General features: G+C 37.3%; 1 protein-coding gene across 2 annotated transcripts in view; it reads right to left on the minus strand.

The window, feature by feature from the left end:
• Nucleotides 1–2366: 2366 nt before the first annotated feature.
• The window catches only part of Cybrd1 (cytochrome b reductase 1), a 28526-nt gene continuing 13391 nt past the window's right edge, over nt 2367–17501 (minus strand). The window contains exons 3-4 of one of the 2 annotated variants that reach the window (XM_076866074.2): nt 7548–7702; nt 2367–6063 (exon numbers count right to left, since the gene is read on the minus strand). In XM_076866074.2, coding sequence (XP_076722189.1) covers nt 5760–6063; nt 7548–7702 — 459 coding nt within the window. In that variant the 3' untranslated portion in view covers nt 2367–5759. The remainder of the gene's footprint in view (nt 6064–7547; nt 7703–17501) is intronic. The other variant, XM_076866075.1, reaches the window with a different exon arrangement.

Consider the following 17501-nt stretch of genomic DNA (forward strand, 5'->3'; position numbering starts at 1 on the left):
TGGGCATCTCATTGCAATGGACCTTGACCTGGGAATAGTTCCTGTAATTCTTTAGACAGACATATTAAGTTTCTGCAAGTTAAACTCATAGCAATTTACGTGCTTTGTGTTAGCTGATACACAGAACTAAACAACTAGACATTCTGATGTTATCGGAAGGTCACCAGATGTTCTGAGGTCTATAAATATAAAGAAAGATTAGATATTACCATCTTAAGCTTTTAGGCATGGTTTCTCTTTAGAATTTAAAATGCTTTACAAAAGGAAGGGATGCAACCTTGTAAAAGGTACAGGACAACTTGCAAAGGGAGTGGCGACTGTTACACTGAGGTCTTCAGTTTAGGGTGTTGTTTTCTAAACTCCAAGACACTAGTGTTGGCTTTAAGGTATAGTGGAAAGTATTCTGAATTTAAGAGTCAGGAAATGCAGGTGATTGTCCTGACTGCTACTTACCAACTAGATGCAAAATTGAGCTTGGAACCTTATCTGTAAAGCAGGATTAATGGTAACTCCTCACTCAATTTTATTTAGTGCCAAAAAAGATACAGAGATCTCTCTGATTCTCAGAAGAACAGTCTACAAAGGAATTGGAACTGGATTCAAAGCAGCTCTGAGGAACCCTCAGCAGGACTTCACGGATCTTCACTCTAATATCTGCCATTGATGTAATTTTGGCTGCACGCAAGACAGCTCCACAGTGACTGTTTCCTGTCGTGAACTACAGTCTTCCTCTCTGCCTTCGGTACTTTCTCCTTTATTATTTATTTTTATGATTTCTCATCATTTTAGCCTGCCATGAACTACCATGGCCCTACCTCATTGTCTAGACCAGGGACTAGCAAACTTTTAGCCAAATGTGGCCAAGTATGGCCTGCCATCTGTTTTTGTAAATAAAGTTTAATTGGTATGCAGTCATACTTGAAAATTCATTAATGTATTGTCTGTGGACCCTTTTGGTTACAATGGCAGCGCTGAGTGGTGGTAATAGGCCCTGCGCAGTTCACAAAACTTATGTGACTCTTGATCTAGACTATTTCATGGCCCTGATCTCTAGGCATTCTTTTAGTTTTGTTTTCATTCATGTGTGTGTGTATGTGTGTGTGTGTGTGTTCGTGTGGTGCTGGGGTTCAAACTAGGATTTCATATAGGTGGGCAAGTGCTCTATTACTGAGCTACACCCCCAACCTTTCACTGATATATTCTTGAAGTATTTCTTAGCTTAAGTTCTTAGAAGAGAGAGAAACAATATGGTCACCCTCTTTTCATTCAGGCCAGTTTATGGTATGTTCCCAGCTTTGGAAGGGCTGAATATGGGTTGCATGTCCTTTTCCACCCTGTTCAATTATTGTGGCTAAAGAGATATAGGTAATACATAGTCAGTAAATCAGACCTGCCTTAGAAGGAGGGACTGGGGTATAATGAGCACTATGATCAACACGGTAACCCAAATTTAAATTAGATAATATATGTAAAATTATATGGTAATATGCTCCAGTCATATATCTTTATAAAGTGTTAAAAGTACTTGCCAAGTATGAAATGAAATATAGTACCCTTGAAATTAATAATATAAATCTGTGACAAAATGTGATACAACACAAGACTTCAACTCACATATCCCTGCACTACTGCACAAAACTGGACATAATATTACAGTACTGTTATAACCACAGACATAAAGTACCATGAACATTTTCCATCAGATAAAAAGCAGGTGAAGAAAAGCAGGCCCAGATGAGCCTTAGTGTTAAGATTGCATGAGTTTGGGCACTACTTAGATGCTAATGACCCTTATTTTTCTAATTTTGGAAAACAAACCAATTAACCAATTCTTCCATGAAAATTATGAACTTTCTCAATGAATAACTACTGTAAACACAGAGTTCTGTAATGACCAGTATTTTAATAGGCTCTTCTTCCATGATTTTCTAACTTACACTGCATCTGTGTGATTGCCTATCCTATACCACCCTGTAGTGTGGTCCAATTCAGAACCTATATGGAGGGGACACCATAGTCGGGTGGGTATTTGTGTGGTACTGGGGATTGATACCAGGGTTGCTATACCACTGATCTACACCTCTGGTCTTTTTTTTTTTTTTTTTAATTTCTGAGATATCTTGCTGTGTTGCCTGGGTAAGTCTGGAACTTGAAATCCTCCTGCTGCAGCTTCCTGATTAGCTGGGATTACTTTTGAAAGGGTCCTCTATGAAGGGATGATACCTCAAGTGTACTTTACAGAGAAATATGACAGTATTTTCAATAAAAGTACTTAAAAATAACCCCTCACTGAAGAAACATGGGAAAGAAACTTTCAAATAAAGCCTGTGCCTTCCACCATGGAAAAAACAGAGAGCAAACACATAGAATTTCCAAAATACCTTTTATTACTATATAGACAGTCAAGAAAAAATAGATGCATATTTTTCCCACAAATTTATAAAATGTTCAAAATAGTTCATCTTTTTCAATAAATGTGCAAAGATAAAAAGACAAATTTAAAAGATAGAAGTTTTCTTTTCCACTTAAAAGTTTTCAGGTACCTTATTTTCTTTCTCTAAATGTTCCTATGTATAAGACCTAGCAGTTACAGTTTTCTGTTGGCATTATCCAAAAAGGACACATCAAGATAAAAATTCTCTCACATTGCAACAAAGCTGACATAAGGCTTTACTCCTTCTTTTGCACTTTAAATTTGTCAGTTGTGATCAATCAGGATGATGCTGGAATTTCCAACCCAGCAGGAAAAAGAGCTTAATTAAAAATGAGACATACAATTTATCTTGTCCTTTAGAAAACAAACCACTTGTCAGTACTCCTTAAAAAGTGTAATTGCCTCCTTTGTCATTTCATTGCAAGGTCTGAGATGTGGTTTCTGAACAGCACAGCTTAAATGAAACCACATAAGTAAAGGAAAGAAAGCACTTTGGAGGGTGGATTCAGTTTGACACAAGCATAGGAAGCCGAACACTTTTGATGACATTAATTCAATAAAGTATATTCATTTGAGTTTTTCAATAAACCCTTCGAAAGAAAAGGCTTTCTTTCGTGTTGATTTAGGTGAGTGCTAAAATAAAGCTTTCTCTTTTGCAATTAGATTGTGGGGTAAGTCAAGCCAGATTATCTCAGCAGATGATGTAAGCTATAATTATTTTGGGAAGTTTCAATCAGTGTTTTGGAATTGATACCTGAAGCTTTCTTCTCCCCTATTCTTTGTGAGCTTTTTAATATGATTTTTTGGTGGAGATGCTTTAGGTAGGAAATATCAGCTTTTGAAAGATAAAGGGGCAATTATCCTTAGAATAAAAAGCCCATTAAAAGAAGACTCTCAAACAGAAAAGTTTTCTAGATATATTTTACTACATATCCTTTTCATAAAGGCTGAAAATGAAAGAAGAGAAGTTCTTATAATATCTAAGATTACCCTCACATTAGTCCAATTGAGAGAAAATAAAAGGTTGAGATGAAGGATGATCAAATACTTTGCAATGAAGCTATTCTAGTGCTAAATAATTAGCTGTGCACTGATCACCTCTTTCTTGGCCTATATAAAAAGAAATGGTAGCCTCATTTCTTGGGATACAGTCACCATCCCCCCTTCTCAAAATAAGCTTGGAATTTGGGGTGCCTACCTGTAATAAAACATCTATTTATCAAACTGTGTGTGTGTGACATGCAATTACTCCTTCCACTTAGCACTCATACTAAATTTAATTGTGCTACCATGTTCTAGGCTTTGGGCTGAGCATTGCAGATCCTTCTGACACCATTAACAATTTAGGAAATAGAATTAACTGAATAAGAAGAAAACAGTGCTTCAGCAAGGAAATCTTGAATGATTATCCATGAAATTTAAGGAATATGATAGAGTCTAACTTGTATTCAGTCTTTGGAAGTAATTACCAATTCTATAAAAGAAGTCCATTAAGCACCAAAAACGTTAAATGTATTTGGTATAAACTATAAGGTTTTTATACACATTAAAATACATACATACATATATAAGTGTATATATATATTTTTTTTTTAAATTTTATTTATTTATTTATTTTAAGAGACAGGGTCTCATTCTGTTGACCAGGATGCCCCCAAACTTCTGAGCTCAAAGGATTCTCCTGCCTCGCCTCTCAAACAGCTGGGACTAGAGGTGTATGCCACCACACAGAATTCTAAAATGCTTCAACTTAAGACTCCAGGGAAGCCAAAAGTCAACCAAAATCCCAAAAAACATCATTTAAGCATAGGTACTACTCTAAGTTTTAAGTCAGTTTAGAGCCTAGAAAGAGGCCTCCATGCATAAAAAGTTATCATCTCTAAGTCTCAATTCATTACTAAGAACCCAAAGCTCAAAACAGCCCTGAAACTCCATGAAAATCAGGAAGGATCTTGGCTTTTGCCCCAGCAAAGGGCAGTCCATGATAAAGGTCTCTCTAAACACAAAGTTGTTCAGCAGCTAAGATCCTGAAGAACGAATATTGCAGTTAATTCATCAAATTTGCAAGCTACATATGTTTTTGCTCAAACCTCTCTGTTGCCAAGACACAATTTTAAGATTAAAAGGGCATTAAGGCAGGTTAAGACTTGTTGGCAGCAGCAGAGGCTTCCATCTATGTTCAGAAATGGATGGCCCCTATTCTTTGGCTATCTGGAGGATCACTGGGAGACAGCCACAAAGAAACACCCCTTTAGCCTCATTCCAGTCCACTTCAGCAACTGAGGTTTATTCAGGGGTACAAATTAGTATTAAACAGAAAAGTAGCATAGGGAAGTGACTGGGATCCCAGGCTGAGGAGCTGGCCTGCCAGGTTTTGAATGGCAGGCAGTTCCACTGTGATGTTGAGGCATGTTATTAACATCTCCAGGCTTCAGCTGTCTGACCTGTAAAATGGGGATAATAACCACCCCATAAGGTCTGTCTGGGGGCTGAGGGAGCTTAGAAAAGCATCTAGCACATAGTGTCAGGTAAGTACTTTAAACAATAAAAACAAACTTAGGAAAAGATGCTCTTTGAGATTTGTAGAGAAGTTTATGCTACTTAAGCATTCAGGCATATTTTTATTCTAAGAGGTCTAGAATCTGGGGAAGTCTGTGACTGAAGCTGAGTTCTGGAAAATCTTCCAAGTCTGACCAGAAAAGATCTCTTCAACTACCTATGGTCCATTGACTGCTCCAAAATGCCCTAATAAAATGCTTGTATCCAGGGCCATCATAAGCCCAAACCAACTGGAGAGGGAGCAGAAGGCTGCCAGGGGAGAAGGGAATGAATAATTTTCCTAAAGTTCCCCCAACCATACTCTTGTCATGACATCTGTGTAGCATAATGGTCTAAACCCCGTTATTTTAAAATTTTAGGACTCGTACTATCTACTTCTGAAATCACTGGGCTCCCAGGATTAACGGGAAATGACAGTGTGACAAGAGGCTTGGGAAGCTGCCAGTTTATCCAATCAATCAACTGATAAGACACATATTAAGCATCTGTTCTGTGCTAGATGTTGCACCAATACTTTGGTCCTTGACAAGCAAAAGGTACAACAAATACAAATTTTATCAGCTATTATTATATTGATCGAGTCCTTTCCAATTCAGGAATGTTCATAGGCCTCAATCCACACAGACTCTTTTCAAGAAACCCTCCTTGATGGTTACAACAAATATCGACACTCTATAGCTCAATTATCTCATGGCTAAGTAGGAGAAGCTAAATTGTAGAGCTGGTTTTTAAAGTGGAAGCTATACTTCTGCACCTCTATAAAATTTTACATGGTGGACCTCTGGCCAACATCATCCAGGCCAGAGTTTCTTTTCCTGGTCGCTCCTTCATTGTTTAACTCTGAATCTGATCTGTCTGTGTTGTTGCCAGAGCTTATTGCTACGTCACCTTCCATTCTCTCTGTAGTGTCACAATTTGATTTAAGAAGGGTAGAATCTGGTTCTTTAGGACGTTTCCATTGTGGTCTTGAGACGATCCAAAAAATGAGGGCCCCAAACAACAGAATCAGAAGGCCGAGGGTGTTTACAAAAACACCTTCTGGTGGGAATGAATGGTATGCAGGATCTTTCCTATGAAAAAAGAGAACATGTCCAATTACAAATAGGGTTCTACAGAAACATACAACATAGTGTTGAATTCATCTGTTCAAAATGCACACTGGTGTGGCTTTAATGTAAATTCCCTTAACGCTTGATATTAAGGAGGAATTTAAGTCATGCTATAACTCACACAATGAAATATTATAAAATTGTCAAAAATCCCAAGAATGAATATGGCACCTAGAATATCTGTATCACTTAAAAATTGAAAAAGATGAAATAAAAATGTGTATACACTGTAATTGTATTAACATGAAAATATGCACATAAAAAAACTGAAAGGGAATCTATAACTTTAATATTTATTTTGCGGGTGATCCTTCAAAACTTTTAGTCATTTGTTCCATGTATAATACAAATTATTTTTTTTTTGTTTATTTTTTAAATATTTCTTTTTAGTTGTTGATGGGCCTTTATTTATTTATTTATTTTTTATTTATACATGGTGTTGAGAATTGAACCCAGTGCCTCAGACATGCTAGCCACTGAGCTACAACCCCAGCCCCACAAGTTATTTTTAACATAAACATCTTAAGCTTAAAATTTTTGTTTAAAAAACTATTACATTGGGCTGGGCTGTGGTTCAGTGGTATAGCACTTGCCTAGCATGTGTGAGGCACAGGGTTTGATACTCAGCACCGCATATAAATGAAAAAATGTAAAAAAAGGTCCATTAACAACGAAGCTACTGACTTGTAGTTACTTTGCTACTGTTTTCCAAAAACAATGACTTCCTTTTAGATAGCCTTGGAATTCCTTCCTTAGAAATTGAGGCAATGGAGCCAGGGCGGGGCAGGGCTGGCCAGTTCAAGAGCACAACACTCTCCAGGGCAAGATTGCTTTTATTAAGAAGTTGCAGAGGCACCTTAAAGGATGGTGGGCAAACAGTTGGGGGGGGGGGTGAGGGGAGGCAGTTTGAAAGATCCCAGGTATGAATGAAAGAGACCTCTGTGCCTCTGCCTCTCCCTGGTATCTCATCTGTGTCCCAGAGCATGTAATAAAAACTAAGGTGTATAGTGTCCAAAAAAAAAAAAAAAATTGTGAAACTGTGTTATTATGACCATTTTACAGACAAAATGTTGATAGTTCTCTCCATTTCTATCTTCTATGTTAGAGACCTAAGGTCTAAGGGGGGGAACACCTGAAGACTGGAGGCAGAGGTTGGGCCCAAAGCCCTAGAACACTGTTAAATTCAGCTTATGAGTAATACACACAGTCATAATAGGATAATGATAAAAAGTGCCTTTGAGGCTGACATGCACGTTTTATTTTTTACCTAATACTGCAAATGCCTGAATGTGTTAGAAAATGGTTCAGAGGATTACACACACACACATATGTGTGTGTATGTATATATTTATATTTATCTATTACATTTACATTACATTTCCAGTGAACAAGTATTTAACATTTTATAGCTTATGTATTACAATTAGGAAGACTGTACAACTTACAGGACAAAAAATAGTTTCTCTGTCACTCCCATAAGGGCCGTCGCAATCATTGTTCCAAAGAGGAAAAGTCCAAAATAAACATGTATGGGCATGATAAATTCTCGGAGAGAAGGTGGAGCCCAAGGAAGCAGAAAGATGAAAAAACCTGTGAAAAGCTAAACACCCAAAAGTACAAAGGTTATTGTTTAATTTAAGTTTTAACTCATTTAAAGTTATTATGAAAGCAATTTGTGAAAAAATGGGGAAAAAAACTTTTCCATAGAACCTGGGGTGAAAAAAATGAAAAACAGAACACATTAGGACATATAATTCAGTTAGTTCAATCTAAAAAGCTATATGGAAACAAGATGACCGTTTTTTCGTGAGGAAAAAATGAATTCTACAGGACAATTCTCTCCTTTTCCTTGATAATTAAATCCCTAGTGAGAATCTTCTTTACAGAGAAGACAGCAAAATTCCTATATAAATTGAAGTCTGTTGGACTTTCAGAGTTTTGTTTTGTTGCCCCCCATACCCTGCCCAGTAAGTATTTTCTCAACAAGAAAATAAAGATGACTTAGTGACTAACAGATTACTGAGTTTAAAGACACTTTTTTAAAACAACAACAACAACAACAACAACAAAACAAGTACTGAGTTAGAATCTACCAGCCTGACAAAACAACTCTGAAAAAAATAGAAGAATGAGGAGAAAATTACCAACATCATTCACTGCTCCATCCTCTGGGTTAGAGACCCAACATCTAAGCGGGGGAATACCAGAAGAATGGAGGCAGAGGATGGGTCCAAAGCCCTAGAACACTGTTAGAATCAGCTTACGTGTAATACACACAGTTATGATAGTGATAAAAAGTGCCTTTGATGCTGGTGTGCATGTTTTATTTTTCACCTAATATTGCAAATGCGTGAATGTGTTAGAAAATGGTTCAGAGGATTTCCCCTTGACAGTTCAAAATATTCCTAATTCTTCCTCAGTGAACGTTAGTAATTCTATCAGTGTCTAGGGGCAAACTTCCTGACATTCATGGTGTACTTTCAATATGAAAATGTGGCCCAGGTCAATGACTGCCTGGGATTTAGCACAAATATATTTCTGTAAAGGCATTCTATGCCTTCCTATGGCTTACCTATAGAAAAATGTTATTTTTCATATTCTTGCTCTCTTGACTAGTTTTTAAAGATCCTTATTGTTTTTTCTCATTTCCTTCATAATTTATCATGTAATCCTATATGGCTCAATGATTTAAGTAGGTGAGAAAGCCAGAAAACTCAAGCAATTAAATCGTATTTTCACCATTGAAGAAATTCTTCAACAAAAGAGAATTACTTCTAAAAGGAAAGGGAAAACATTACGGAATGCTTGGCTTTGATTAAGTATTTCAAGTAGTGCAATGATGTAAACTTAAAATTTGTAATAATTTCTAATAATCAGACTTTATTTCATTTTAACCATCTTAGTCTTACCACCTTACAAGTGAAGAGGGCAACTTATAACCTAGTGGACTGAAAATTACAAGATCCTTCATCCCTAAGTCAGAGGTTCTTAAAATGTGATTCCCAGAAAACATGCATCAGAAACACTTAAGGTATGAATTTAAGAAGATGTTGAGTCATGTCCAGACATGCAAATCAGAGTTTCTGGATTAGGGCCAGGAACATTCATTTTTAATATAACGCCCAGGTATTTCTTACATATGTTGAAATCGGAAGATCACTACTTTTGATTCACTCAAATTATTTTTGATCCAGGTGAACTGGAAATCCCCCCAAAAGGATGCATTGGAATCTTCTATTACCCACAGTCTAAGAAGACTTATTCAGTACCAACAATGTTTGTAAGAGCAGAGGTAGTTTAAAGAAGCAAAAGTGCTCCACTGTTTAGGAACCATCACCAACAGGAAGCTGTTCTTCACCACAATGAAAGTTCTTAAGAGAACTAAGGCAATATAAAAGTTCATAACAAGTTATTACTTGGAGCTGGGCATGGTGGTGCATACCTACAATCCTAGCAACTCAGGAGGCTGAGGCAGAAAGAACCAAAGTTCAGTGCCAACATAGTGAGACACTATTTCAAAATAAAACACAAAAAGGTCTGAGATTCAATGCCCAGTACTGAAAAAAAAAAGTTATTACTTAAAGATGAAAGTGAAAATTTGTACAATCCTAATTATGTTTTAAAATTCAATATCTATATCCATAGGTACAATGAAAAAAATTAAACCAAAATGTAACACTATCTCTCAATGTGGTGTTTAATCTTGATTTTTTTTCTTTATAGAGTCCTCTATTTCATAAAATTTTAAATTAATGTGTACTTCTTTTTAAAAAATATTTTTTGAGGTTAGGAGAGACATCATAGAGCTTTTTTAAAAATTTTTTATATTTTTTAGTTGTAGATGGACACAATACTTTTATTTTATTTGTTTTTGTTTTTTCAGGTGGTACCAGGGATTGAACCAGTGCCTCATGCATGCTAGGCAAATGCTCTACCTCTGACCACAACCCTGCCCCCAAATGTGTACTACTTTTATAACCAGAATTATAAAACTTATTTTTAAAGTTTTTATCTTAAATATTTAGATACTTGGGCTTTCTCAGTTAATTATTACTGTCTTTACAGATCTAAATATATTTTACTACAACAGTTTTATTACAAAAACAGACTATTTTTTTTTAAGTGTGTGTAGCTAGGTGCTATGATGCACACCTGTAATCCCAGCTACTCTGGAGGTTGAGGGGAGAGGATAGCAAGTTTCAGGTCAGCCTAGAAAACTTATTGAGAGCCTATCTCAAAATAAAAAATAAAAAAGGTTGGGGATATAGCTCAGTGATACAGCATGGCTCTGAGCTAAATCACCATTACTATTTAAAAAAAAAAAGTGTGTATAAACCTTGAAACCTAACTTTTATTGCAAAAGTCATTAATGGGAGCAGGAAATATCCACTTGGCTAGTTTTTTGTTTGCTTGTTTGTTTTTTTAGGTATGATTTACCTTTTTTTTTTTTTTTTTGAATGAGGGAGAGTAGAGGTAGTTTAAAGAGCCAAGTCAATTACAGATTATGTGGAAGCTCCTCCCAACTCTTCTTTATCCTTCTGCTATGCCACATTCAGTACCCATTCCTTCATTCTACATACATTTTGAAATCTTTGCTATAAGCCAGATGTTGCTCTGAGTGCTTCGAATGCTATTGAAGACGGACGAGCTACCTGTGTTCCAGGAACTCACATTTGTTTTCATTGGGATTACTGTAACATCTAACCTTGTAACTATCAGCAAGCTTTTCTTTTAGGCCAACTGTTCTCAAACATTAGCATGCATCTGAATCACCTGGTAGACTTATTATAGTGCATAATTTGGAGCCCCACCCCCAGAGTTTCTGATTGCGTAGTTCTAGAGTAGAAGCTGAGACTCTATGAGTCTAATTTTCCTGTTGATGCTAATGCTGCTGTCCTAGGGACCATACTTTGAAAAATTCTGTCCCAGGTTATTTCCAAGTTGTGTTCTTCATATGTAAGAAAAAAATGGCACTTTTCTTCCAGGGATGAAAAAAATCTAATGAATAGCAACTAGAATACGTCCACCAGTTTTTATAAAAGGTATAACAACACTCAAACCAGTCATTGAGTCTCCTGCCCACATCCTGCATCTCCCTGCTACATCCACCCAGGCAATACCCCACTCTGGCTTAGCCATCTTCACCACTCCTCCTAGCCTGTCAGGTAATACTGGAGTAAGTCACAATTAAGGAGACTGGCATCACTATAAAGAGATAATTATGAGCAGTTGGACGCTGCTCAACAAACCTTTTATTGTCTGATTTATCAGTTGACTTTCCATTTTTCCCTATTCTCAAATTTCTGACTCTCCAGAGTGCCTCCCCCCAATATGGTACTGGGGATTGAATCCAGGGGCACTCAATCACTGAATTACACCTCTAGCCTTTTATATTTCTTATTTTGAGACAGGGTCTTGCTAAATTGCCCAGACTGATCCTGAACTTGGGATCCTCCTGTCTCAGCCTCCCAAGTAGCTGGGATTACAAGAGTGTGCTATTGTGCACAGCCAGTAGAAAATTTTATGACCTCCACACTGAAAAAACAAAGGTAGCTGGCATGGTGGTGCATACCTCCCAGTCGCTCAGGAGGCCGAGGCAAGAGGATCAAAACCAGCCTCAGCAAAAGCACAGTGCTAAGCAACACAGTGAGACCCTGTCTCTAAATAAAATACAAATTAGGCTTGGGAATGTGGCTCAGTGGTCGAGTGCCCCTGAGTTCAATCCCTGGTACCTCACCACCCCCCCCCCCCAAGAAAAAAAAAATAGAGGCAACTTCAGAGAAAAGCCTCAACATCCTGCCACCAAACCAAACCCCATTCTTTTTTCAATTACAATGGAGTTGGTGTCAGACCTTCAATTTTCCAGCTGTCTCTGCAACCTGCTTCCTTAAGATCTATTTATAAATTATTATGTCTCTTTATCATTCACAAATTCTCCTTCTTTACAGGTATCACCCTGTCATCATTTTCACATGTCCAAGTTTCTCATAATGAAAAGTAGACATTAAAAAAAAAAATTTCCTCTCTTCCCTCCCTGCTTATTCAAATCACTTGACAGAGTGAACTATTTCCTTACCTTCATTCCCTCTTTAACCATTGCAATCTGGCTTCTGCACTCCAAATAACTTGGTTTTCAAGATGTTCAGTGACTTTTGTTGTTGTTATTTTTAATTATACATGACATTAGAGTCAATTTTGACATATTTATACAAATATGGAGTACATCTTATTCTAATTAGGATGCCCATCTTGTGCTTGTACATGATGTAGAGATTCACTGTGGTGTATTCATATATGTACACAGGAAAGTTATGCCATAGTCATTCCTCTGTCTTTCCTAATCCTATCCTGGCCCCCTTCCCTTCATTCCCCTTTGTCTAATCCACTGAACTTCTGCTCTTCACCCACCTCCATTGTTGTGTATTAGCATCCACATATAACAGAGAACATTCGACCTTTGGTTTGGGGGGGATTAGTTTATTTCGCTTAGCATGATAGTCTCCACATCCATCCATTTACTGGCAAATGTCCTAAATGGGCAATTGTCAGACCCTTCTCAAGCCCTTCCATCCCTTTTTCATCTACCCATCTGCTGACGTCTGTTAATGACTCTCATTCTTCATCTCATTTACTTTTCAAATCTACCTTTTAAAAGTCTACCTCCTCAATACCTTTAGAATCTATCCAATCTGCTTCACTGCCATTACTACTCCTTGAGGCCAACACCAATTCTCATTTGAACCTCTATAAACACCTTCAAGCTAGATTGTCTGTATTAATCCTGCCCTAGGCTCCAATTCATGTTCTGTACTCCTCTGGGCAGCCTGGTATCCTTCCTATTCCTCAAAGCAAAACTTTTCTCACGGTTATTTTATGCACCTGGGAGAGTCTGCCTTTTCAATACCAGGCTAACAACTTTAGATCTTGGTGTAACTTCCTATGTCTCCTTTTTTGTAAGAGAGCTCTTCCAGAACACTCCATACCCAGCATATCAATTAACTGTCTACCCCTGCAAGCTTTCTAAGGGCAGAGAGCATGTCTCTTTGAGCCTATGTTTGACTTGTGGAACAATGTATCTCCCACACTTAGCAAAGTATCTGGCACAGATATACAACTGTTGAATAAATAAATGAATTTATGAATAAAATTTCACTGACAGAAAATACATGTTCTCAAACAATGAAAGTACTTATGTCATCTTCAGGTCACAAAGGAGCCTCCCACAAGATTTATACTTCTAATGACAACAGAGCTAACTTGTATTTTTCCAGTGTGCTAAGCCCTGGATGGAGCCTTTTCATGCATTATTTGGCTCTAATTCTTATGATTTTGTGAAGTATCATGAACCTTGATTTATATGTGAACAATTTCCAGAGAAATTAAATAACTTGTTCAGGGTCACCAGCTATCAAATGGATGAAACTTATTCAAAACTGAGGTCTTCCTAATTGCAAATCTTGTGTTCTTAAACAGTACCTATTCTCTGGATCTGAGCAAGGAAAAGCTAGGAGCCAGCATTCCTCCCTCAAAACAAAAGCCAAGAAGTTGTGAAACTATTTTTCTGAGAAGTCCTGTGAGCACAAAGAAAACAAGAGATAACAATCCAGAATCAATTTAAAAAGAGATTCTTGGGACAATTAAAGATGTTTGTAATTTACCAAGTTTAAAATTAGATTCTATTGATGTAATCAACTATATTAACAGATTAAAAAAGAGAAGCCATATTCAACTCAAGGGACACAGAAAAAGCATTCAATAAAATTTCACATCCACTCGTGACTTAAAAATAAAACATTTTTATAAAGATAGGAGGCAATGTGAAGTACCTACACTCAATAGAACATTAGCAACATTCTCTTTAAAAAAAGGTTGGGCAAGATGGTGCCCACCTGTTACCCCAGCAGCTCAGGAGACAGGAGGGTCACAAGTTCAAAACCAGCCTTAGCAAAATAGAAAAACAAAAAGTGGATGAGGGATGTAGTCCAGTCGTTAAATACCTGGTACCAAAAAAAAAAAAAAAAAAAAAGAAAGAAAGAAAAGAAAGAAAGAAAGAAAGAAATGAAGAAAAAAACATCAGGAGTCTGACTACCCCCAGAGATTAGAATCCACACAAGAAATATGGGTTTGAGGTACAGTTGGATAGGTGTGTGGGAGTTCTACATTTTCTACATTAGGTTATATATAAATCATGGAAGTTAATTTTACTATAATGACTTATAAATTCCATATACACATAACAATTTGGTTTTGTTTAATGTCCCAGAGGCTAAATCTCAAGTAGAAAAGAATTCTTTTGCTTGAACTGATTTCAGTCCACTGAGGATGGGTGAAGAGCTTTCAACTGTTTGGGGTTGTATTGTCCTAATGTTTACCTCCTTCCATTTTGTTTTTATTGAAACAACCCTGACACTGTTTTAATTCAGCAGGTAAATCTTGATTTTAGCCTAGGGGCCAACCCAAACCCCAACAGTGCTAAATAAAGTGAGAGGATCCAATCTTGAAAATCTCTCTCCATCTTTTCTTACTCCATGAAGCTTCTTCCTCAAGTTGGGCTGAGGGGGTGCAAACTGACCTTACAAACTCCGATAAATGGTCCCAGGTGATTATACTTTGCAATTGCAGTGCACAGCAGTGTGGCTCTGACAGCCCCAAGACTACTGGTAGCTCCCAAAAAAGGGGGGTTCCTGTTCTCCACCCACAAAGGGCAGCGCAGGAACCACCATCTGGAGAGAATGTTTATTCACTCAGAAAGTGAAAGTGCTTTCTCTTTTTACTTTTAAGAAATCTGACAGAAAAACATCTCCTGTATTTTGCAGTGAGCAATATGGAGGCAAGAATCTTTGCTTAGCTCCGATCAAAAGTGGAGAAAGCAAGCTTTGCGATGATTTCTCTTTACAGGGAAAAGAAATGTTCTTTCACCTCATTTCCACCTGAGCATCTGGGTGGAAATTAGTGTTGGCCCTACAGAGATGGGAGATCTGTTGCTCCTATGGACAGGCAATGCAAACAACTTAAAAACATTTTTTATACAACAAAGGAATAAAGCCGGAATGTAACCATCCTTCCTAAAAACAGACTATAGAGCTGTTCACCTCATTCCTGAATGAACGACCAGAAGTGATCAAGCACAGGTTCCACTAACTTGCCCAGACTGACATCAAACTTGAGATCCTCCCACTTCAGCCTCCCCAGTAGCTGGGATTACAGGTGTACACCACTGTACCCTGCTTCCTGCTATTTTCTTTCAATGTCTTGAAGGAAGAGTTTACATATAGTATGTATAGTTTCCAAAAGTAATTAATAAACACATTTAAACTTATATTCCTCCAAGAGCCATTTTAGTTAAGGCCCATGAATTTTGGAATAAGCATTCTCATTTTTTATTAATTCCTAAATATCCCTTAATTTTATATATTAAGATACAGAGCAGAGTATAATTGATTTTAGAGAATCCTAATTAAAAGACATACCTGGTATAGAAAAATATTGTATTATATATCTATTTATTCACTTTATTACTTATTTTATTATTATTATTATGCAAGAAATAGCTGTGACAGAGAAATATTAGAAGTTACAGAAAGTAATAAGAAAAATAATCACTGGAATGCAGCCACTTCTGACACATACCTTTTCAGATATCCTGAGATGCCTTGGAACGAAACTAATTCAGTAAAGGCATTTTATTTAGTCCATTATAACTATTGCACTTGGAAGCCCAGAGCCAGTGTACTTTTATGTACAAAGCAGTCTTTTACAATTTGTGTGATCAGGCAAGTAGTATAAAAATTTGTAGTATATGAAGACCTTCACAGGAAGCCATGTGCAAATCTGGATGGTTTCTATTCTGACCCTCAGAGATGTGGCCCTTCCCTAAGGATGCTGAAACACAGGCTGGGTGATTGTGGAAAAGTCATGGAAATGGTAGAGCCAACTGCTGATAGGGAGGGTTGGGACCTGGCAGACCTGGGTCTGCATCCCAGCTCTGCCAATGCCTGTGTACTTCTGGGAAGATTATTTCCCCTGTACCCTGGGCATCTGTACCAGTATTTCATCTAAAGGAACAAGCAACATATGTAAATGCTTTGCAGCATATAGTCTCCAGAAGCATTCTGCATTCTGATGTGGTGCAGGGGAACTGAGACAAAGAGAGAGGAACTGACCTCTCAAAGCAAAATAGAGGGGCTGGGGCTATAGCTCAGTGGCAGAGCACTTGCCTAGCATGTGTGAGGCACTGGGTTCAATTCTCAGCACCACATAAAAATAAACAGATAAAACAAAGGCATTTTGTCCATCTACAACTAATAAAACAGGCAAAATAGAGAACTGAGAGCAGTCCTACAGAGATGCCAATAAGCCACACAGGTCCAAAGCAACTGGCAGATCTCAGTGGGCTCTGCCCTTGCCATTCTCCTGTCTGAGGAGAGAGACCTCACCAGTTGGTAGCAATGGAGAAAGCTGCCTCTCAGATGTGAGCCTGTGACTGAAAATATTGTGGGAAAATTAAGGAGAACAGGAGAGCTGAGCTGCTCAGCCATTCACTCAGAGTATTTGCCTTGTTCTTTCTGGATTAGGAAGATCATTGTTGATAGATATAGGGTCTGCTCTGTGCTTCTCTCCTTTCAGGCTCCTTTCCATTCCCAAACCCTACCTCCAAGCTGGTTAAATTTAAATAATTAATAGTGTCCATAGAAATAGCAACTTTTATTTAATGAAAATTGTTTTTAAAAAGGTTTTTAAAAACTTTTATATATATATAATAAAAATGACAGATGTCTGGTGACAGTCCCTATTTTTTAAATGGGTCATATAGTTTAGGATTAGCCTTGGGTTTTGTGAATCCACTCAAGTCTTATTCTTCCTATATCCTCAGAAAAGTGAAGTTCACAATGATATTCCAGTTAAGCAGCTCAGTAGATACTGTGCTAATTAAGGAAGGAAACTGAATCAATACAGCTTACAAAGATTTTTTTTTTCACAAAATGGTTAAGACCCAAAAGACTCACAACATTAACTTTTAATTTAGTGACCCAGAACATCCAATTACCTATCACACTCTACAAAATTATGTTTAAATATAGTGCTCTTAGACTATATGTCTTTACAAAGTGAAGGGAAGACAAGGAAAATAAAACAATCAATGTGCCCTCCAAATCTAGCCAAAAGTTATAAATTAGTCTCTCCCCTCAGAAAAGTAAACTTAGAAAAGTGGCAGAGAATGTGGAAAAGAAGGTTATAGCTCTTGCCTATGCTAGTTTATTCAGCATACAGAACTCCAAAGTCTGAACAGTATCAGTCTAGATGTTAGGAGATGGTAATGTCCCTGCAACAGATGTTCATATTATAAATCTCACATTCAAGCTCATAGACGTGAATTCTGCAGTTCCAGAACCCACTTG

Source organism: Callospermophilus lateralis, chromosome 9, assembly GCF_048772815.1.
Source record: "Callospermophilus lateralis isolate mCalLat2 chromosome 9, mCalLat2.hap1, whole genome shotgun sequence".
In the NCBI taxonomy this organism is placed as follows: Eukaryota; Metazoa; Chordata; class Mammalia; order Rodentia; family Sciuridae; genus Callospermophilus; species Callospermophilus lateralis.